This window comes from Ictalurus furcatus, chromosome 18, assembly GCF_023375685.1.
Source record: "Ictalurus furcatus strain D&B chromosome 18, Billie_1.0, whole genome shotgun sequence".
NCBI classification, from domain to species: Eukaryota; Metazoa; Chordata; class Actinopteri; order Siluriformes; family Ictaluridae; genus Ictalurus; species Ictalurus furcatus.
Window position 1 is genome coordinate 8,317,721 of NC_071272.1, and position 24,746 is coordinate 8,342,466.

At 44.3% G+C, this 24,746-nt stretch overlaps 1 protein-coding gene across 7 annotated transcripts in view; it reads left to right on the forward strand.

Moving 5' to 3' along the window:
- Positions 1–524: 524 nt before the first annotated feature.
- nedd4l (NEDD4 like E3 ubiquitin protein ligase) overlaps positions 525–24,746 on the forward strand; it is a 64,706-nt gene continuing 40,484 nt past the window's right edge. For 4 of the 7 annotated variants that reach the window (XM_053648117.1, XM_053648120.1, XM_053648118.1 and 1 more), the window contains exon 1: positions 22,839–23,969. In XM_053648117.1, coding sequence (XP_053504092.1) covers positions 22,881–23,969 — 1,089 coding nt within the window. In that variant the 5' untranslated portion in view covers positions 22,839–22,880. Of the gene's footprint in view, positions 910–12,323; positions 12,398–17,020; positions 17,103–19,240; positions 19,280–19,598; positions 19,653–22,838; positions 23,970–24,746 lie in introns of those variants that run through there. The other 3 variants (XM_053648121.1, XM_053648123.1, XM_053648124.1) reach the window with 1 other exon arrangement.

The window sequence follows — 24,746 nt, forward strand, 5'->3', positions numbered from 1 at the left end:
GTTAAAGTAAAACAGAGCCATCAATTAACCACAAACTCACTCAGACTCAATACCATTTTAGTTTTTTTTAAAAACCAAATGTTTAAGTAACATTCGTTTTTCTTTTTTCAAGTCACTTGTAGAGTGTTTCACAACCTGTTAACAACCTCACATAATGTGAGCACATAATGCGAAATATCGTTATATCGTGATATATTATACAATTCTGATATATCGCCACCGCCTGCTAGCATGTAGCTAGTCACAACCACCTTGTGGTGTTATAGTAAAGCCTAAAATTAAAAAAATAACGAACAGAACCCTGAGAAATTGAAACGTAATCACTGTAAACAATGATGGAGTTGGAGTAACTCGTTAATTTGGTTTAACTAATCAATAATCGTGATTTCCAACGAAACAAATTTGCATAACGGCTAAGTTTGTTTTGTCCCCCCCACTTCGCCATGAGCTCTGAAGGACTCCGTAGAAAACTACATATTCCTCAACCGCCATTCGGGCGATTTGATTGGTTGGGTCGTCTCAAAGAAAATATCATGATTGGTTGGATTAGTTGTCAGTCATCTCGGAAGGCGGTGTGTCCTGGAGAGGAAGTGCTGTTCGTCAGAGAGAGAAGGGAATCACATCATCGCCTAAACGGATTTCTTTTAACCCGCGAAGTTTCTGGGCGTTGTGGTGAAAACAGAGCTGTCATTTTATATTTATGCTAATGTATATGATTTGTATAAGACCTGACAACGGATAAGGACTGCCTTAAAGCGTAACTTTTGGTGTAAAGTGAAGAGACAGCGTTGTTTTTCTGGAGAAGGGGGCACTATTGTTCTGGCTGCCTGAGCTCTTACTGCTTTAACTCCCATTTCTGCCTGCATGGCTGCCAATTTTGAGCCAATTTATGGACTTTCTGAAGACGAGGTGAGATCATTTACACGATTTTGAGCACTATGTTGTAATTGTGTAATTGTCAGGCTTGAGGAGTGTGAGCATAGTGTCAGGGCGAGGTCCTGTTATATTACTGTTTTCATCCAAACTGGGACTTCCCTCTGGCAACAACAACAACAATAATCATTTAAACCAAATCAAATGATTAGCATGAATCATTATTAGCAAAATAATCCATGCAAACTCTGTCTTTAGCTTAAATCCAGAGCTGTGAATCATCACACCGTGTTGTATAAACGTACAGGGAGAAGACCAGCCTGGTGAATCAGTGCCACATGTGAAATCATTTCCCAAAACATACATTCTGTGCTTTTTTAAAATTTTATATCGTCTTCTTTTATTTAAACCTTCTACAGGTTTGAAGGAACGAACCATCAGCGAGAAGTCGTAAAGCCTAAAGATGTGTGTAACACCTTGTACATGTCAAAAATGTACACACGTTCAAGCCAATGCATCTCAATTCAATTTAATATCGCACTAAAAGCATTAAAGGAATAAAACACTCCGTGTCACGCTGTTAAACCACACCATCACACCCTGAAGTGTTTTATTCCTCTTATACCACAGCGATTTGCCAACTGTTACAATGTTTCATTAATTTAATAAAATGTGAAATATTGTGAATGCTGCATCATACTTTTTATCCGTTTATAGTTACATTTAAAATCATGGAATGCGCAACAAAACAAAAAAAGTGAGTTCCTGTTCTCCAGTTACGTTATAGTAGGTACAAACAAAATCGCCGCTTGTCATGTTACAGAGAAACCGCAAAGAAGCGTAACGTCATCCATCCTGATGATGTCAGAAAAACTTCACGTTAGTGCTTTAACCTCTGCCTGTTACAAAGCGCTGACACTGGAGACTCCTTCCGTAAACGTCTCCTTACAGAAAACATCAGCGATTATCCGTGTCAGCGTCCGCCGGGCAAGTCCGTGTGAACGAACCGTTGCTATAGAAGCGATAACTTACAGATATTGGAACGAGCGCATTAATATAAGTAAACCTGTGATGTGCAGGTGCGCTACTGTCAGAGCCGCTGTTATAGAGAATTAATCAACACCTTCTGACCAATCACAATCCAGAGTTCAGAAATCAAAATGCTGTGGTGTAAAAGGCTTTATATAACAGGTTTTACCTCGAGTTTCAACTAGGCTTCATTCGTAATTAGTCTCACACACACGCACGCACATGTGGAGTCCGGTAATTTTTCACTTTGTGCATTACGGTTAAGTGGATCGAATTCCCATGTTGCACATAACATCAGAAATCAGCTCAGAACACTTCACAACTGACTTCCTGTATCGTTCCCTGTTTCTGTTCTCTCTCACACTGAAAGACGGTTGCCGCCTCAGTTCCTACTCTGGAACTTGGGACAGTCTCCTTGCTCCCCCCCCCCCCCCCCCCCGTGGCAAAATATTAAGCTTTTAATGGCTTTAAATACAAATTAATATTGCAACTGTTGTTGTTGTTGTTGTTGTTATTATTATTATTATTATTATTATTATTATTATTATTATTATAATTACACTTGTACAAAGTACAACATTTTGAATACTTGTCATAGTGCCCACTCAAGCAGAAACATTAACATGGCGTGTGATGTGACACCACCGCGGTGGCGTGGTTGTCATGGTCACCGTCACAGCCCTACACAGGACAATTAGTTTAATTCTTGCTAATTTTCTGAATAATGGTAAGTTGTTAAGGTCGTTAAAATCTTAATATTTTACCATTTTAAGCTTGGCCCATTTTATCTCAACCTTGTTTTTGTAACCTTGTTACGCTTAATGTCAACCCTGTTACACCTAATGTCAACCCTGTCATCCCTAATGTCAACCCTGTCGCCCTAACGTCAACCCTTTTACCCCTTAATGTCACTCATGTCACCCGCCATGCCTAATGTCATTCCTCTTACCCTTGTCACCCCTAATGTCAACACTTCTACCCCTCATGTCACCCCTGTCAACAATATGGTCCTAATGTCAACCCTCTTACCCCTAATGTCACCCCTAATGTCACCCCTGTCAACAATATGGTCCTAATGTCAACCCTCTTACCCCTAATGTCACCCCTAATGTCACCCCTGTCCACAATGTGGTCCTAATTTCAACCCTATTACCCCTTTATACCCCTTCTCATCATCCCTGTTACCTGTCCGCCAGCTCAGCTACACTTTGAACAGAAATGCAGTAGGTCATTGTGTGTGTGTGTGTGTGTGTGTGTATGTGTGTGCGTGTGTGTTGAAATAGTTCTGTTAGTCAGAATTTACACTTAATCCTCTATAAATACAGGTGGAAAACAATTAGAATATCGTGGAAAAGTTCATTTTTTTCCGTAATTTAATTTAAAAAGTGGAACTTTCATACATTCTATACTACAACATCCATCTATTCATCCATCCAGCCAGCCACTCATTCATCTATCCATCCAGCCAGCCACTCATTCATCTATCCATCCAGCCAGCCACTCATTCATCTATCCATCCAGCCAGCCACTCATTCATCTATCCAGCCACTCATTCATCTATCCATCCAGCCAGCCACTCATTCATCTATCCATCCAGCCAGCCACTCATTCATCTATCCAGCCACTCATTCATCTATCCATCCAGCCAGCCACTCATTCATCTATCCAGCCACTCATCCATCCATCCACCCTTCCAGCCACTCATCTATCCAGCCACTCATCCAGCCACTCATCCATCCATCCAACCACTCATCCGTCCACTCATCCATCCATCCAGCCACTCATCCATCCTTCCAGCCAGCCCCTCATCCATCCATCCAGCCACTCATCCATCCATCCATCCATCCAGCCACTCATCCATCCATCCATCCAGCCACTCATCCGTCCACTTATCCATCCATCCAGCCACTCATACATCCTTCCAGCCACTCATCCATCCATCCTTCCAGCCACTCATCCATCCAGCCATCCATCCAGCCAGCCAGCCACGCATCCAGCCACTCATCCATCCATTCATCCATCCAGCCACTCATCCATCCATCCATTCAGCCTCTCATCCGTCCACTCATCCATCCATCCAGCCACTCATCCGTCCACTCATCCATCCATCCAGCCACTCATCCATCCACTCATCCATCCATCCAGCCACTCATCCGTCCACTCATCCATCCATCCAGCCACTCATCCGTCCACTCATCCATCCATCCATCCAGCCACTCTTCTATCCATCCATCCATCCAGCCACTCTTCTATCCATCCACCCACTCATCGATCCATCCATCCATCCAGCCACTCATCTGTCCATCCTTCCAGCCACTCATCCATCCAGTCAGCCAGCCACTCATCCATCCAGTCAGCCAGCCACTCATCCATCCAGCCACTCATCCATCCAGCCACTCATCCATCCAGCCACACATCCGTCCACTCCTCCATCCATCCAGTCACTTATCCGTCCACTCATCCATCCATCCAGCCACTCATCCATCCATCCAGCCAGCCACCCTCCATCCATCCAGCCAGCCACTCATCCGTCCATCCATCCAGCCAGCCACTCATCCAGCCACTCATCCATCCATCAAGCCACTCATCCAGCCACTCATCAAGCCACTCATCCATCCATCAAGCCACTCATCCAGCCACTCATCCATCCATCCAGCCACTCATCCGTCCACTCATCCATCCATCCAGCCACTCATCCGTCCACTCATCCATCCATCCAGCCACTCTTCTGTCCAGCCAGCCACTCATCCATCCACTCATCCATCCATCCATCCTTCCAGCCACTCATCCATCCATCCAGCCAGCCACTCATCCATCCATCCTTCCAGCCACTCATCCATCCATCCAGCCAGCCACTCATCCATCCATCCATCCAGCCACTCATCCATCCATCCAGCAACTCATCCATCCAGCCACTCATCCATCCATCCATCCAGCCACTCATCCATCCATCCATCCAGCCACTCATCCATCCATCCATCCAGCCACTCATCCATCCATCCATTCAGCCTCTCATCCGTCCACTCATCCATCCATCCATCCAGCCACTCATCCGTCCACTCATCCATCCATCCAGCCACTCATCCGTCCACTCATCCATCCATCCAGCCACTCATCCGTCCACTCCTCCATCCATCCACCCACTCATCCATCCATCCATCCATCCAGCCACTCATCCGTCCACTCATCCATCCTTCCAGCCACTCATCCATCCATCCTTCCAGCCACTCATCCATCCATCCTTCCAGCCACTCATCCATCCATCCTTCCAGCCACTCATCCATCCATCCTTCCAGCCACTCATCCATCCAGCCAGCCAGCCACTCATCCAGCCACTCATCCATCCAGCCACTCATCCATCCAGCCACTCATCCATCCATCCATACAGCCACTCATCCGTCCACTCATCCATCCATCCAGTCACTCATCCGTCCACTCATTCACCCATCCAGCCACTCATCCATCCATCCAGCCAGCCACCCATCCATCCATCCAGCCAGCCACTCATCCAGCCACTCATCCATCCATCAAGCCACTCATCCAGCCACTCATCCATCCATCAAGCCACTCATCCATCCACTCATCCATCCATCAAGCCACTCATCCAGCCACTCATCCATCCATCCAGCCACTCATCCGTCCACTCATCCATCCATCCAGCCACTCATCTGTCCACTCATCCATCCATCCAGCCACTCTTCTATCCAGCCAGCCACTCATCCATCCATCAAGCCACTCATCCATCCACTCCTCCATCCATCAAGCCACTCATCCATCCACTCCTCCATCCATCCACCCACTCATCCATCCATCCATCCATCCAGCCACTCATCCGTCCACTCATCCATCCTTCCAGCCACTCATCCATCCATCCTTCCAGCCACTCATCCATCCATCCTTCCAGCCACTCATCCATCCATCCTTCCAGCCACTCATCCATCCAGCCACTCATCCATCCAGCCACTCATCCATCCAGCCACTCATCCATCCAGCCACTCATCCATCCAGCCACTCATCCATCCATCCATACAGCCACTCATCCGTCCACTCATCCATCCATCCAGTCACTCATCCGTCCACTCATTCACCCATCCAGCCACTCATCCATCCATCCAGCCAGCCACCCATCCATCCATCCAGCCAGCCACTCATCCAGCCACTCATCCATCCATCAAACCACTCATCCAGCCACTCATCCATCCATCAAGCCACTCATCCATCCATCAAGCCACTCATCCAGCCACTCATCCATCCATCAAGCCACTCATCCAGCCACTCATCCATCCATCCAGCCACTCATCCGTCCACTCATCCATCCATCCAGCCACTCATCTGTCCACTCATCCATCCATCCAGCCACTCTTCTATCCAGCCAGCCACTCATCCATCCACTCATCCATCCATCCATCCTTCCTGCCACTCATCCATCCATCCAGCCAGCCACTCATCCATCCATCCAGCCACTCATCCATCCATCCATCCATCCAGCCACTCATCCATCCATCCATCCATCCATCCAGCCACTCATCCATCCATCCATCCATCCAGCCACTCATCCAGTCACTTATCCGTCCACTCATCCATCCATCCAGCCACTCATCCATCCATCCATACAGCCACTCATCCATCCATCCATCCAGCCACTCATCCATCCATCCATCCAGCCACTCATCCATCCAGCCAGCCACTCATCCATCCAGCCAGCCACTCATCCATCCAGCCACTCATCCATCCATCCATCCAGCCACTCATCCATCCAGCCAGCCACTCATCCATCCATCCAGCAACTCATCCATCCAGCCACTCATCCATCCATCCATCCAGCCACTCATCCATCCATCCATCCAGCCACTCATCCATCCATCCATCCAGCCACTCATCCATCCAGCCAGCCACTCATCCATCCAGCCAGCCACTCATCCATCCAGCCACTCATCCATCCATCCATCCAGCCACTCATCCATCCAGCCAGCCACTCATCCATCCATCCAGCAACTCATCCATCCAGCCACTCATCCATCCATCCATCCAGCCACTCATCCATCCATCCATCCAGCCACTCATCCATCCATCCATTCAGCCTCTCATCCGTCCACTCATCCATCCATCCAGCCACTCATCCGTCCACTCATCCATCCATCCAGCCAGCCACTCATCCGTCCACTCATCCATCCATCCAGCCACTCATCCGTCCACTCATCCATCCATCCAGCCACTCATCCATCCATCCATCCAGCCACTCATCCATCCATCCATACAGCCACTCATCCATCCATCCATACAGCCACTCATCCATCCATCCATCCAGCCACTCATCCATCCAGCCAGCCACTCATCCATCCAGCCAGCCACTCATCCATCCAGCCACTCATCCATCCATCCATCCAGCCACTCATCCATCCAGCCAGCCACTCATCCATCCATCCATCCATCCAGCCACTCATCCATCCATCCAGCCACTCATCCATCCATCCAGCCACTCATCCATCCATCCAGCCACTCATCCATCCATCCATCCATCCAGCCACTCATCCATCCATCCATCCAGCCACTCATCCATCCATCCAGCCACTCATCTATCCATCCAGCCACTCATCCATCCAGCCAGCCACTCATCCATCCATCCATCCATCCATCCATCCAGCCATCAAGCCACTCATCCAGCCACTCATCCATCCATCCAGCCACTCATCCATCCATCCATCCAGCCACTCATCCATCCATCCATCCATTCATCCATCCATCAAGCCACTCATCCATTCTATCCATCCATTCTATCCATCCATCCACTCATCCATCCAGCCACTCATCCATCCATCCATCCAGCCACTCATCCATCAATCCAGCCACTCATCTATCCCTCCATCCAGCCACTCATCTATCCATCCATCCATCCATCCACTCATCTATCCCTCCATCCACTCATATATCCATCCTGCCACTCATCCATCCGTCCATCCAGCCACTCATCCATCTATCCACCCATCCACTCATCTATCCCTACATCCACTCATCTATCCATCCATCCAAGGTGAATATTGGATGACTACATCTAATATATAACCACCTAATTAAACTCCACTAGATTAACTTCTCTCTCTTTCTGTCTCTCTGTTTGTCTCTCTCTCTCTCACTTGTTGTCTCTCTCTGTCTGTTTCTCTCTGTCTTTGTTTGTCTGTCTGTTTCTCTCACTCCGTCTCTCTCTCTGTCTCTCTCTCTGTGGTCAGTGTGATTGATTGTGTTGTTACACACACACGTGTAAAGCCGTGTTGCATAATCGTTTTGACTGTCTGCCTGTCTTACTCTGTTTGTCTGTCTGTTTTTTTCTCTATCTATCTATTTGTCTGTCTGTCTGTGACTGTCTAAATGCCTGCATATCTGTATGCCTTTCTCTCTGTTTTTCTCTCTGTTTCTGTCTCTCTGTCACTGCTATCTACCTGTCTGTCTGTCTATCTTTTTACATGTCTGTCTGTTTGAGCTAGATGTAAAATGATTAACACGTACAGTATATTAGCTATTTTGGTAAGCTATTGCCAGGTGTGGTTCGGTTCTCAGAGGGTGTGGCTTGGCGTATCTGGAACGCTATTGACTGTTGTGTAAATCACTCAAGCAAAGTGCTGTCACTCTGACTTCCTGTTTGAAAAGGAAATGCATCAGCAGAATCAAATCACGACTCTAAACAAGTTTCATCAGGACTTAAATTACACGCGGACGAGGTGTTTGATCAGGTGTGTAAGAACACGAGTCGTCCTGGAGGAAACGTGTAAAAGCAGCCTGGAGGTCTTATGTAACGTTGTGACTCACACACGCACACACGCTCACACACATGCGCGCACACACACACGCGCTTATTCCAAACATTCTGTCTCTGTGACTATCACATTTGATCTATATTAGTATTTGTGATAATTAGTAAGAATTGGAAAAAGAGTCGATTCTTCACGAATCATGATTTTTCTCCTCTTGACTCTTACATCAGCTCATTTTTGGGTCAATAATATATCGTATAAAATAATTTTTATTAAAAAAAATAAATAAAGACGGGAATGTTAAGCGGCTCTACATGCGTCCAGAACACTTTTCTAATCATGTCTTCGTCTGAATCAAAATGAAAAGTGAATCAGTTTGGTTTGTTTGTTTTCCAGAAGTTTCTCTGAACATCCGTTGTTGTCGTTGTAACAGGGTTTTTTTCCCCAGAGAGGTGTGTGTGTGTGTAATGTGATTGTATTTCTCTCTATCTGTCCATCTCTCTGCATGTCTGTCTGTCTATCTATGTATATCTGACTGTCATTTTCTCTGTCTACCTGTGTGCCTGTTTGTCTTTGTGTCTGTCTATCTCCAGAACCCTTACAACAGATGTACCTTCTTTGTTCTTTTCTAAAAGTGGGTAAACTGTAGTAAAATTAGCTTACACAGACATTCATCACTTCCTGTTTAGAGAACTGCTTTCTGTGCTCGTTTCCTATTTGTCTCTCTCTCTCAGGATTAAAAGTGCAGCAGTCAAGTGTAGGGCTGCACGATTATGGCTAAATTGGTCATCACGATTATTAGAGATGCACCAAATGTTCGAACCGAATAAGTGAAAAGGCCGTATAAATTTGACCGAACAATGACGTGTTTGATGACGCGACCAAATAGCCTAGCAACCAGAGTGAGACGCGCGAATGTCACGACCTCGATGAGGGGGCGCGTGCATGCACGAGCTACGTGCTCTTCGGATGTTTACTGGACACGTGTGTTTTTTTTGTTTCTGTTCCGGAGTATTCTGTCGCGTCTCAAGACGTAAGGAAGTAGAGTACGGAAGCAGGTAAAGACGTATTTATTTAAGGGCAAGCAGACAAATCCAAATCGTAATCCAAAAAACGTAGTCAAGACAGGCAAAGGGTCGGGCGATCGGCAAACAGGCATAAACGGGTCAAAGCAGGAATCAGAGTCGCGGTCACAGAAAACAGGGTCAAAGCACAAAACAAGAAACATGAACTAGTACTATGGACTGGGAGTGGAAAAACCAGCGGGGACTAAATAACTAATCTATAGTTTAAACTAACTAAATCTATCAAGAGACATAACATTAACAACGTGTCTAACTATACTATATCTACTATAATACTCTGCGAGATGTACAGGGACGCGAGCGGTATATATCCCCAATATAGTCAGCCGTATAGAACCCAATAGAACCATTTTTTGCACTCTTGTCAATGCACTTTTTAATGCACTTTTTGTTGTCGGCTACAGAGTGTTCCATTCTTTCAGCAGTCAGTTATAGACCTAACATAGGCTATTCAAGGGGGGCTCAAAGATGACCACATCAAAATATTTTTATTTTACTCATTTATTTATTTAAAGTTATATCGTGCCTTGTTGGTAGACTATGCCTGCTGGAATGAAAAAAAAATGTTCAGTGTCCAATAAATATTTTGAAATTGTAGTTTTTGTAATTGATTTTTTCTTTGAAAAGCTACACAAAATAGTAAAAAGCACATTTTGACGATTTAATTTATGCTATGGTGAAAAAAATGGCAAAATAAATGGAAAAAACGCAAAAAAACATGTCCGGTATTCGGCCTTCGGCTTTCGGCCAAGTTTTTCATCGTATTCGGCTTCGGCCAAGAATTTTCATTTCGGTGCATCCCTAATGATTATTTTGATCAATATTGAGATCACGATTATTTATCATGATTATTCATTGCTTTTAGGGACAGCATATTTTTATTGCAGTTTCACATTTAATAAACAGACCACAAATCTTTTGCATCAAATTAGACTGGTCCTTAAAGTGCATCATCTCGTAGAAGCAAAATATAAATAAAATTGTACCCAGAATATAGGATAAATAAAAATAAATATGCCATCACCCAAATGAAATCAACGGGGAATTGTGCACCGCATACCTGAACTTGTTTTTTCCCTGTTCGGCGTGATGACGTTTCACATCCCCGACAACGTCTGTAGTGCCATTTAGCATCATGTTAGCAGCTGCCTTTTTCAATACATGTAAATGCTTTAAAAAAAAAACCTCACGAGTGGGGTTTTACTGGCGTATTTTATGTCGTAGATTAAAACGTGAAAATATTTTGAGGCTGTGTTCACCACAGACTTTATTTCAGGCTTTTAACCAAAATCCCATTCAAAAAACCCACTGATTCGGGATGAATGCTAACTTGCTTCTGGGTTTTGGCATTACAAAATGACGTCATCCCTGCGCCGCTCTGTGGTGATTGGCTGTAAGTTTAGGAAGCTCTTGATTTGATCTGCAGCGGAGTTTTCTATGAGCTGAGGACGAACTTTAAATGTCAGTATCGCAATCGATTATATTAATGTAATTGTGGGCAGTCAAAATCGTAATTGAGATTGATATTCAGTTAATTGTGCAGCCTTAGTCAAGTGTCTCAATGTCCCCGTGTCTCAGTGTCTGTGTCTCAGTGTTCCCGCATCTGTGTGTCAATGTCCCTGCATCTGTGTCTCAGTGTCCCCGTGTCTCAATGTCCCCGTCTCAGTGTCTGTTTCTCAGTGTTCCCGCATGTGTGTCTATGTCCCCGTATCTGTCTCAATGTCCCCGTGTCTCAGTGTTCCCGCATCTGTGTCTATGTCCTCGTGTCTCAGTGTCTGTGTCTCAGTGTGTGCCAGTGTTCCCGCATCTGTGTCTATGTCCCTGTGTCTCAGTGTCTGTGTCTCACTGTTCCCGTGTCTCAGTGTCTGTGTCTCAGTGTTCCCGCGTCTGTGTCTCAATGTCCCCATGTCCCAGTGACTCCATGTCATTGTCCCCGTGTCTTCTTGTCTCCTTGTCTTTGTCTCACTGTCTCTGTGTTTCCTTTTCTCCTTGTCTCAGTGTCTCCATGTGGATAAAATCATACATCACATAATGAATGTTTACACTCGCAGGTTTACTACCAACCGGACTGATAACACAGAGCGTGTGTGTGTGTGTGTGTTTGTGTGTGTGTGTGTGTGTGTGTGTGTGTAGATAAAAATTACCACTCAGCAGTCAGAGGAGGATTTCAGAGGGATAGAGAAAAAGGAAAGAACTGTTTCTCTGTAGGTCATCATTCTTTTGTGTGTGTGTGTGTGTGTGTGTGTGTGTGTGTATACGGGGATTTGTGTTTGAGCCAACGCCTTCAGCCAACTTCCATGTGTCTTCCACATAATGACTTTATGAACTGTGACACTCCTCCTTTCCTGTAACTGACACTCACAGACACAGAGACCACGCCTCCTTTACAGCTGATGTACAGAGGCCATGCCTCCTTTATAGAGACTGCCACAGAAGCCACGCCTCCTCCACTCACAGGCTGCTAATGTTTGCAGTTTATTCATGATTAGTATTTTTTTTTTTTTTTTAACACGCTGTCAGTGTTTGGTTTACTCGTGGTGTTTTACTAATTTACTATCCTCTCTGTGTGTCTATCCATCCGTCCCAGAATGAGTCACGCGTTCTTCGTGTCAAGGTTATTGCAGGCATTGATCTGGCAAAGAAGGACATCATTGGTGCCAGGTAAAAAAACACACACACTACACCTGCTTCCTGTACTAAGAGTGAGATTTGGAATGTGTGTGCACGTTCTTAAAGTGTGAATTTTGCCTTTAGTTGCTGACACACACACACACACACTCACACGCATACACCACACACACGACTCAGATTAGGAATTAACTCTGCACGTGGTTTTACAGAAACTGAGCGAGTATACAGTCAGGGCCCTGTAGGCATGCTGGGAAATCATCTACTTCCTGTGTATGTCCTCTGGGAAAGGTCGAACAGAAACACAAAACATTCCAAGGAATTCTGGATTGTGATTGGTCAGCTCTTACAGTAGCGCAGCAACAACTCTTAGGTTTATATTAACGCCCTTTGTCTATATCAATACATCATCGTTTCTATAGTAATGGCTCATTCACAGGGATGTGTACGGCGGACACTGGACTAATAATAAACGGATTAAAAACTCGTTGATGTGGTAAAATTTTCTGCAAGAAGAAAACTGTTTATTTAACATTTATGGAAGGAGTCTCCAGTTTCACGACATTGGGTGTAACTATAAAGGGTTAAAAAATTATTGTGAAAAACATGGGAAAAAGAACATGGCCTGGAGTTCTTCTCAGATCACATCTCTGTAAAAAAAGAAAAAGGTGGTTAATTTTTAATCTTTGTTCATGTTTTTATTGTTTAGTTTTATTTCTTCTCAGAAGAACGCTGTTTGTTAAGGCATGACCTCAAAGCAAAAATAAAAGCAGCAGTTTTTAGGGGTTAAACACACAAGCTGGACTCGTCAGGTGTGAAGTTTTAACGATAAAAAGCCTTGGTAAAGTTCTAGAGGGCAAAGTATGGCAGGAATTTCACTGTATTAGAAAGTGGACAGGGTCGTGAAAGACACAAATCATGGGTTAATTACTAAACGCACAAACTTATTGCTGTAAATCCCCGAGGACACGAGAGCAAGTTCAAGGCTACAAACATTTTCTAATTCAGGTATTTCACCATAAGTCACTGATTTGCAGCATGACGACCTCAAGGAGAATATTTACAATATTGAGCTTGGATGGCTGGATAGATGAGTGGCTGGATGGATGGATGGTTGAGTGGATGGATGAGTGGCTGGATGGATGGACGGATGGATGGATGAGTGGCTGGATGGATGGTTGAGTGGCTGGAAGGATGGTTGAGTGGATGGATGGATGGATGGATGGATGGTTGAGTGGATGGATGGTTGAGTGGATGGATGGATGGATGGTTGGATGGGTGGATGGATGGATGAGTGGATGGATGGATGAGTGGATGGATGGATGAGTGGATGGATGGATGGATGGATGAGTGGCTGGATGGATGGATGAGTGGCTGGATGGATGGTTGAGTGGATGGATGGATGGATGGATGAGTGGATGGATGGTTGAGTGGATGGATGGATGGTTGAGTGGATGGATGGATGGTTGAGTGGATGGATGGATGGTTGAGTGGATGGATGGATGGTTGAGTGGATGGATGGATGGTTGAATGGATGAGTGGATGGGTGGATGGATGGTTGAGTGGATGGATGGATGGTTGGTTGGTTGAGTGGATGGATGGATGAGTGGATGGATGGATGGATGGTTGGTTGGTTGAGTGGATGGATGATTGAGTGGATGGATGGATGAGTGGATGGATGGATGGATGGTTGGTTGGTTGAGTGGATGGCTGGATGAGTGGCTGGATAGATGGATGGTTGAGTGGCTGGATGGATGGATGGTTGAGTGGCTGGATGGATGGATAGATGAGTGGATGAATTAGATGTGTAGATGAAGGAAAGTGAGGTGTAGAAGGATTAACCTGTCTTATATCACACACCCACCATGAAGAACTTTTGTCACGGTACCTGGAAAAATAAAATCATGAAGATGCAGATCATATCTAGTACCTCGTGTTCCTCTCCGTGATGGTCAGTCATGGGTGTGTTTTTTTTCCTACTACACTTTAAATGAAAACTTAAAACCTTGAGTGTTTTATTTATTATATAGCGTATAGGTAAAAACATATTTCATATGTTCCAGTCTCTTAATGACTGGTGATTTTTCTACCACAAATGAGGCATTTTGATATTTGACTCCGGCGTTAAAATCCTGCAGTGGCTGTTATTTTTATACCGTACATGAGATAACACCTACATCTGATTATGTAATGTCTCGGCTCTTAAACCGGTGGAAACGTGGGCTGGTTCTCAAAAAACACGCCGGTTCCGTGATCGAGTTCTGGCCCTGGTGGTAAAGATGAACGTATCAAAAGATGAATATGAAATGATAGATCTGGATTTCAGGTTTCGTTTCCTTGTCTGTACATCTAAATGTGTTAAACATTTTAGAACATGGCACCTTTTAGTGTTAGGTGAGCAAAAGTACTGGAACAGACAGTCTAAAACGTAAATAACACGTAATATACGGTTGTGTATCTCTTACTTGCAGTAACTGCATCAAGCCTGCGACTCACTGACATCAGACTGTTGGTTTCTTCTTCTGTGAAGCTTTTCCAGGTTTTTACTGCAGCTGTTGTTGTTTGTTTCGGGGGGTTTCTCCCTTCAGTCTCCTCTTCAGGACGTGAAATGCTGCTCATTTGGGTTAAGGTCCGGTGATCGACTGGTCTGGTGAAAACCTTCCACTTTTCCCCCTGATGAATTCCTTTGTTGAGGTGGCAGTGTGTTTTGGATCGTTGTCTTGCTGCATGATGAAGTTCCTCCTGATTAATTTGGACACATTTCTGTAGACTTATGAATTGATTCTGCTGCTACCATCATGAGTTCCTCATCAATAAAGATTAGTGAGAATGTTCCAGAAGCTGCTGTCCAAGCCCAAGCCATGACACTATCTCCACCATGTTTCACAGATGACCTGTATGTTTTGGATCATGAGCAGATCCTTTCTTTCTCCACACTTTGGCCTTTCCATCACTTTGGTAGCGGTTCATCTTGGTTCCAGATCTTTTGTGGCTCATCTCTGTATTTATTTGTGAATTCCGATCTGGATGTCACTGACTGTTGTTTTTGGGTTTTTCTTCACAGCTTTCACAATGTTTCTGTCATCAGCTGCTGTTGTTTTCCTTGGCTGACCCATTCCACGTCTGGTTGCTCAGTACACCAGTGGTTTCTTTCTTTTTCAGGACATTTCAAATTGCTGTATTGGATATGCCCAATGTTTGTGCAATGCCTCTGATAGATTTTCCCTCTTTTCTCAGCTTCAAAATGGCTCGCTTTTCTCCCATAGACAGTTCTCTGATCTTCATGTTGGTTTATCCTTTTTAACAACAAATGTAGTCTTCACAAGTGAAACCCTGGGTTCAGACCAAGAGTAGACATTCAGAACTATTAAATCTTTATACTATCAATTTAACAGGTCACACCTGGGCAGCAAGAAACACCTGTCAGTCACATGTTCCAGTATTTTTGATCACTTGAAAAATGGGTGGGTTCAAACAAAAGGTGCCATGTTCTAAGTGGTTTAACACGTGTAGATGTAAATATGAGGAGATCTATTGTCTCGTATTCATCTTTCGATCTCGAACCCAAATGTCTTCAGTGTATAGCAAAAACAATAGAATAATTTTAAAAAAAGTCACCTTTAATCGGGCTTAATTAAAGTGTTGTCTGTTGGAAGTCTAAGAAAACGGGTTTCTTCCGTTCCCTGCATGCTTTTAAATTTTTCTTTCTTTGCTCATTCCTTATCGCAAAACACCAAAATTACGTGTCGCTTGAAGACGGTTTGGCTTTTATTTTGTTTTTCCGATTGTCTGACAGCAGTCCCACCCTTAGAGAATGGTTTGGCATTTACGTTTTTAAATGTAGTTATGTTATAAATCAGTAGAAAGTCAGTCAGGATCAAGCCTGACAAAATGGCCGACAAAATCGATTTATTAGCTTAAAAAAGAGCGAATAAATCATGAATGTTTTGACTTCTGATTGTTTTATCCGTACATGAATGCTAATGGAACCGCGCTACTGTGCACTGCTGGCTGTTTTGCTAGTTAGCGTGCAAGCTAATTAGCAAACCAGCTAGATTGGATGTTAGCCCTGTTGGAACAGAGTCGCCCGACTAGCACAGCTAATTACTTGGTCCCCTTCTCCGTCTTCTCTCTCTCTTTTTTTTTTTTTTAAAACCTGTTACTACTTCCTGTTTACGACCCAGCCCCGTTTGTTCAATCAGGCTTTCAGGAGAGATGTGAAATGTCTTCAGCGACATTGTTCCGAGAGAAGAGTAAAGGAGGATTAGAGGAACGCGAGTGGAGTGGAGCTCACTGTATCCGCTTAATCGAGAAATCCCGAAGCGTGCTATAAACAACCAATTAACATCCAAATGAACTGTAATTATTCACCGAGACCTTTCCAGAAGAGCCAGGGCAAGAAAAATGATCTTTTATGTCACAATATATTTTTCTGAGATCTTTTTTAAAGATCTTTAAAAAAAACAAAAAAAAACTTATTTTAACTTATTTTATATTTTATTTTGACTGAGGAATATTTTAAGCACATTCGCATATTGAAATTCATTTTAATTACGTGGAGAGAAATGGAGGAATATGATTCAGTGTGTGCAGTTATATTGATGCAATTATATTCTCTCTCTCTCTCTCTCTCCCTCCCCATATTTCTCTCCACAGTGATCCTTACGTCAAACTCTCTCTGTATGTCGCTGATGAAAACCGCGAGCTCGCCTTAGTCCAGACCAAAACCATCAAAAAGGTAATGTTTACCAGATAACAAGCTCAGAAGATTCTCCAGAGTTCATTGGTTTTTTTCTAACGGCGTCTTTGGGACACAGGAATTTCTGCTTTGTGGTTTCCTCATTGCCCTGACAAGCTGCGTATTTATTTATTTAATGTGATTTTGTATGATTATTAGTAAACCACACTGCAGGAGCTAATATAGATTTTTTTTTTTTTGCATAGTCACCGCTTGTACTGTATTTTGCGCACGTTGGTTAAAGCAGACGTGCGAAACGTGAAAGACTGAAATCCGCCTGTTTTTGCACACATTTCGAAACACTAACCTTTAAATAAATCAGGGTCTGTGTGTAGCATTTTATATTTTACATTACACAGCTGTGTGTGTGTGGGGGGGGGGTTGAATAGCTGTAAATTAGAGCAGAAGGAAATGTTTCCATGGTGCGTATTTGAGACCTCGCTCATCTTCATCCTCCACTTCGTGTCTGAATAAGAAACAGGAGGAAAATGTGATTCTCGGGGAGGACTCGTCGGCACCGTGCAGCTGTCGGCTCTCGAAGTGTGAAACTGACGATCAGAAACACATCTGCACCGAGTGCGCGAGTGTACAGGAGGTGGAGATGGAGGAGGTGGAGAACCTTGATGTGATGATGTGTGTTCGGTTTTTATTTTGAGGCTTTGATCGTGAACAGGGATTTTGCCTGGAGTTTTTACCCCCAACCAGGTCTCGGGATTTAATGCAGTACGTGCTGCCTCGTCCATGAGGTTACACTTCCGCCGCACTTCACTAAAGATTTTTGTAGTTTTTTTTTTTTGCGGATGTTCGTGCATGATGATGTGCGCTGTTCTGTTCTTCACTGCATGAATTTTTAGTACCGAAGGAAAAATTTTTTTAATAAATAAATAAATAAACAGCAAATGTGCACATGAGCCTTGATTGAGAAGGAGTTCTTCAAAGTGTTCTAAGCCCCGCCCCCAAATGAGCTCGGAACTGGGCTCGGGCCGAATGTGAAGACTGACCGAGTGCTCTGAAGTGAATGTAGGTGATTTAAACAGACCAGCAGGGGGCAAACTGCTACTCGGAGAAACTCGCTCACTCTCTCACACTCACACACTCATACACACACTCCAGCTGACCTGGTTTGAGTTTGCGCATGAATGGAAACCAGTTATTCTTAAAAAAAAAAAAAAATCACAGTTCTGCAAAAGTCTTTCCACATGTCTGGAATTGAAACTGTGTGTGTGTATGTGTGTGTGTGTGTGTTAGTTCAAGTCTCTACATGACTCTTTATGAGCTTGTTTGCTGCTCCTCTTTACACTACACAATACTCAACAGAACAGCAGTTGGATTAAATGCTCAGCCATTTATTTATTTATTTATATTCTAAAATATTACGAGTCTCTTAATAAAGTTTTTCAAGCAGGTATAATAAAGGACACTTAATTACACAGATCTGTAATGTAAGTGAGAACAGGAACTAACTCGTGTCATGGACGTCCAACAGCGTTAAATGTAGCTATAGACGGATAAAGACGACACGTGGCTGTGGTGTAAGAGGAATAAAACACTTGGGGAAAATAATCAGATCTACCACTCGTGTAAAAAAGGTTTTACTGAAAAGGTTTCCTTGTATAAGCAGTATTTTACTTGCTGTGTGTGTGAGTGAGTGTGAGTGTGTGTATACGTTATCTTAAAAATCTGTAACTGTTCTCCAGAGTGAGTGTTTTAACACAAAGTGTTAATCAGTGCATATTGCTTTGAGGTGGAAGTTAACTCAGCGTTTAACCTGCTCCCTCAGCAGGTGTGATTTCAGTCCCTCACTGCTGCCCCCTACAGAGCAGGCAGTGTAGAGAACCTTGCACCCATGACGACCGAGGTTTATTCCTCTTTATCACAATTATACTCGTTATTTTAATTGCGCAGAACGCTGTCAGGTTTTTAAATAATAAATCTCTTTTTTTGTCTGTCTCGTTCTCTTTCTCTCTCTTATCCTCTGTCTCAAAATAAAATACAAAAGTTGATTTATTTATTATTCCTTCTCTCTGTCTCTTTTTCTGTCTCTTTCTGTCTCTCTCTTTTTCTTTCTCTCACTCTCTCTCCCTCTTTTAATTATTAAATGCATATGAATCAACATTGTGTCTTTTCTTCTCTTTCAGACTCTGAACCCCAAATGGAACGAGGAGTTTTATTTCAGAGTAAGTCTTTTTTTTTCTTCTTTTTTCCCTTCCTCACGCTCACACTCTTTTCCCTCACGCTCTTTATTTCCCCTGAGTGGGACTTCACAGGAAATCTAAAACCTTGCTCTCTGTCTGCACTGTGCAGGTGAAAATAACCGGCAGTGTCCCAAACTTTTTGCACATTATTGTTGTTATTATTATTATTATCGTTGTTGTTGTTGATGATATAATAATAACTGATATAAATTGCACCAGTCTTGCGTCTGTATTAGATTTTTTTTTAGACTTTTTTCTGGTGAAGTATGCTGATATTGGGGTGTGTGTGTGTGTGTGTCAGGTGTGTCCTCAGAACCACAGGCTCCTTTTCGAGGTGTTTGATGAAAACAGACTGGTGAGAAACTTTTTTTCCCTCTCCTGTAACACACTTCATCATTTTGTCATCATGTCAATGTGATATTTTTGTGTTAAAAAGTTAATCATTCTCAGCACTCTTCATCACCGGAGGGTTTCTTCCTCCTCATGAGCGGTGTTAAATTCGGTCTGAACTGTTTGTGATGCCTCAGTGAGGCGGAACGTTCCTCTCCACATGCTCACTTTATGTTTCGGGTGAAACGGATGCCTTCAGGCCGAACGCAACTCCACAGAGTCTCACACTGTTTTTATTTGTGTAACTGTAAACAGTCATACACATTTACATATACAGGATGGCTGTGTGTGTCTGCACGAGTGAGTGTGTACATGCCGATCCGTGTGTGTGTGAGATTGCACGCACGGTAAATGTGTGTTTCTGTGTATAATCTTAAGTACAGGTTTTAGCTCTGTGTGTGTGCGTGTGTTTTCTCTTGGCACTGTGTCAGTGTTGAGACTCTTCAGGCTCTGTGTGATGTCCTTATATGTCTGAGGAGGAGAAGCAGTGTTGAGGTTTCCTTTTCTCTCTTTACCTCTGCCTCTCTTATCTCTTTTTTTTTTCTTCTTTCACTCGTCTTATTTTTCTCTCTTTTTGTGACCTTCTCATATTCAAAGATTTCGTGCTTGATGTTCTTGACGTTCTCAGTATTTCAGGCTGCGTGGTGTGAGATTCATTCATTATTTATCTGATTTTACGTAGTGTATTATATACGATACACGTCTTGAAACGTAGTGTACAATACACGATGCGCGTCTCGATACGTAGTGTACGATACTATGCGCGTCTCGATACATAGTGTACGATGCGCATCTCGATGCATAGTGTACGAAACACGATGCACGTCTCGATGTGTAGTGTATGATACATGATGCGCGTCTCGATGCATACTGTACGATACGTAGTGTACGATACACTATGCGTGTCTCGATGCGTAGTGTACGATGTGCGTCTCGATGCATAGTGTACGATACGTGTCTCGATACGTAGTGTACGATACATGATGCACGTCTCGATGCGTAGTGTACGATACGCGATGCGCATCTCGATACGTAGTGTATGACGCATAGTGTACAATACACCAGTGGTTTTCAAAGTGGGGGCCACCAGGGGGCGCCCGGGGGGCCTCAACAATTTGGTGAGAAATATAAATTTTCACTCTCAGACATCCCCACACACACACACAATCAATTCCTAATGTAATATAAAGATGTAATTATTAATAAAAAAGGGGGATATATTCAGAAGTCTGTATTTTTAATGTGTTTTAAAGACATCTTGCAAAAGGGAAGCCTCAGTCAAATGTTAATGCCATTTGGGGGGCCTCGCCCTGGAAAAGTTTGTGTACGATACGCGTCTCGATATGTAGTGTACGATACACGATGTGCGTCTCGATGCATAGTGTACGATACACGATGCACGTCTCGATGCATAGTGTACGATACGCGTCTCGATATGTAGTGTACGATACACGATGCGCGTCTCGATGCATAATGTACGATACATGATGCGCGTCTCGATGCGTAGTGTACGATACGCGTCTCGATATGTAGTGTACGATACGCGATGTGCGTCTCGATGCATAATGTACGATACATGATGTGTGTCTCGATGCATAGTGTACGATATACGATATGTAGTGTACGATATATGATGCGCGTCTCAATGCGTAGTGCACGATATATGATGTGTAGTGTACGATATACGATGCGCGTCTCGATGCGTAGTGTACGATATACAATGCGCGTCTCGATGCGTAGTGTATGATGCGCATCTCGATATGTAGTGTACGATATACGATACACGTCTCGATGCGTAGTGTACGATACACGATACGCATCTCGATATGTAGTGTACGATATTCGATGCGCGTCTCGATACGTAGTGTACGATACACAATGCGCATCATTCAACAAGGGCTTACGAGTATGCTGGTCAGGGGTCCACATACTTTTGGCCTTATAGTTTTGTATATATGATATAATACAAATCTCTATACATATTATGCGATACAACACGACTGAGAAACTGTCGCTTGTAGCTGTCGCTTAAATTGCAGCACCATGTCGCGTATGTACGTAGAAAACGAACACCTCCACAATTGGAGACACTGACGTGGGAGGATTTACACGTGCACGTATGGAGTACGATGCTAAACTGGAGGCTATAAGCGTCCCTTCCTTTTTAGCAACATTATCTTTGTTGCTGCAGTGCAAGAATGTAAGGCACTGAGCTAAACTCGGACATCAAATGTGTTGGGGAAAATTGCATAAATTTATTTTCCTTAATAACTTCTGAATAAGTTTTAAACCAGTTTGTTGTTTTTGCACTGAAGCGAGTCATCTGTATAAATAAGATCGTGTTTCAGAAGCCACCTGCTAGCTGCTGAATGACGTGGTCATGTGTGCTTTTGTTTTTGTATTAATTACTACGTTTTTAAACGGGAAGCAAATTATTTTTCTTTGTGTGTGGTTTTTTTTTTTTTTTAAAGCCTTTTTGATCCAATGCTGCTTGGCTTCTCCTCGTGTCCTCGGTGTGTGGGGAGAGAGAAGACGCAGATTTACGAGTTAGTGGAGAGTGTTTCCTGTCTTAGCTGTGATCTCTCTCTCTCTTTCTCTCGCTCCTTCTCGCCCCCTTTTTTTCTGTCCCTCTGCCGGGGGCCAGCTTCATCCTGACAGATCAGTGGCAGCTGACAGAAGGCTGTTTAGATCTCTCGGATTGGTGGTGGGGTGTGTTTAAGAGGGACAGGAAGTCTGTGCCATTTTTGAGGCACGTGACCAAGGCCATCCTACCCTCACCTCGGCTTTCCTGAGTGCCAGGCGTCCTTACCCAATCACGCTTGGAATGCTACTTGTCACTCTGGTTATTTCTGCTGCCTGTCACCATCGAGGTGCAGTGCTAACAGTTTGCCAAATGATAGTGGGTATATTCTCTCCAAACCGTCCCCCCCACCCCTCTTCCCTACACACACACACTCTCAGTCTCATTGGGAGTTTGTGGTCTGAACTTTGCAGATCTCTGGCAGTGCTTCTCTTGTTACTATGCACTCCTGTTTTTTCTCTCTCTCCCAGTGAGCGAGGGAAGGCAAAAAGTAAAGGGGGAAAACTGTGTGGCTGAGTGAGAGAGAGAGAGAGAGAGTGCAGAGAGCCGATCAGACACGTTTAAAGGGTGGGCAATAGACAGAGTCGAGTGGAACCAGACAGAGACGCGAGAATGTCTCGCCGGCTGCGTCTCTACTTTGGGTCCAACCGCAGCAACACAGCTCCAGAGTTACAGGAAGTCGAGGACGAAGACCAGAATACACATCACACAGAATACGACGTCGCTGGATCGGGAGACATGATTTTCCAAATGCGTCCGCAGAACCCGTCGCTTGAGGAGGACGCTCCTGTTTCTGGCGCTTTCTTAAAACGAAGCTCCTCCATGTTTATCCCGCAGCTCCAGAGCCAAACCGAACCGCCAAGGCCCACCAAGAGCACGTCCATGCAGATCTCCCTCCAGCGCTCGTCTACACCCCAGGAAGATGTACAGTCCATGGATTCACCACCAGGATACCCCCAGGATCCAGCTCCGGCATACACCGAGCCTGCAGAGGACTGGTTATCTTCTCAATCTGCATTTTATCGCAGAAGAGAAAGTCAAACCACTCTGATCACGGATCAGACTAACCCAGGAACGGATCCTGCCCAGCCCAAGAGGCGAGTTTTCTGCGTCAGGCCACACGATTTACAGAACGGACTCTCTCCTTCGGGAATCGTCAACGAAGGGTCTCCAGGAATCAGCATCGGTAGGTTGTGTATCCAGCGAAGTGCCACCAATGGATCTGATGTCCAGCAGTTCAGAATAGTTCCGTACAGCCAGGATGGGCAAAACGGTGCCTGCCGTTGGTCTGTTCAGCCAACCACAGATGGAAATTCTGGTACTCGGAGACTTGTCTTCCAGCTCCAACAGGACAGTGGAAGAACCGTGGCTACAAATGGCCAGAGAGAGGCGTCCGAGCTAGGCTGTAAAGGTGGCCGTGCAGTACGTTACCCTCGAATCCGACTCGAGAGGAGCACCTCTCAGCCCTTACAACCTAGACAAGTACCATCACGCCCTGGATCTATGCCTAACCTTCATGCCCCCATCTCCGAGAACGAAGTCGATGAGGACGGAGCTCAAGGCTGCACCTTTAAGATCAGGAAAGAACAGGATCCGAGGCAGGCCAAGTTCAAGATATATTTCAGCCAAGGAGGCACCCACAGGTCTAACTCGACACAGGATATTAGCTTTGGAAAAGGACCTACCTGGAATGACCCAAAGGTAATTACCACCGGAGGTCTAGAATTTCACATCGTATGCAGGTTTTCTCTCATTTTCTATCCATGTATTGATTTGGTTTCTGTTGGAATGTCACCACGTTAGGCCCCGTGTGTTACCAGATGGCTGATTTTATTACACAATGCAAATTTTGTGTGTGTGTGTGTCTAGACCTGGAATGTGACGTTTTGTCAATAATTCACCGTGTCAGTAGTTAATAAGTGGAAGGCTAATGAGAAAAGCAGAGGAGAGGAGGTAGGGAGTTTGGGACTGTGTGATGGGGAGGGGGGAGGACTTTCTGGGAAGTAAAAAAGAGTAAGAAAAATGGAAAGGCAGGAGAAAAGCTTAACCGCACTGGTTTTTGGTTTCTCGACCTCAGACGTTCAAAATTTTACCAGTGGATTTTTCTTGAGAAAAAAAAAATTAATGTAAAAAAATAAGTGGGGGGGTGTTGGGAGTAAAGGAACTGAAAGGAGCACTGACAGATATGTCTGCCTGCCCAGAAGCGCTCTTAAGCTTGGTTTTTTTGTCTCTCTCTTGTCGTTATAAGAGCGGGCTGTTCTATCTTTAGACCTGCATCAAGTGCTGTTGTTGGGTTTTCAGATCAGCCCTTCTCCCTTGACTTGGATCACTGTACGCCTCAGCTGCTCTGTGGTCGTTAAGGTCTAGGATACAGTTACAGCTAAAGTGACCATAAAGACCTTTGACACGCTGCACGTATCAGTTTGCAAAAAGGTTTCGAGATGTTTGCTGAATATATCCAAGTCTTGACAATGCTCC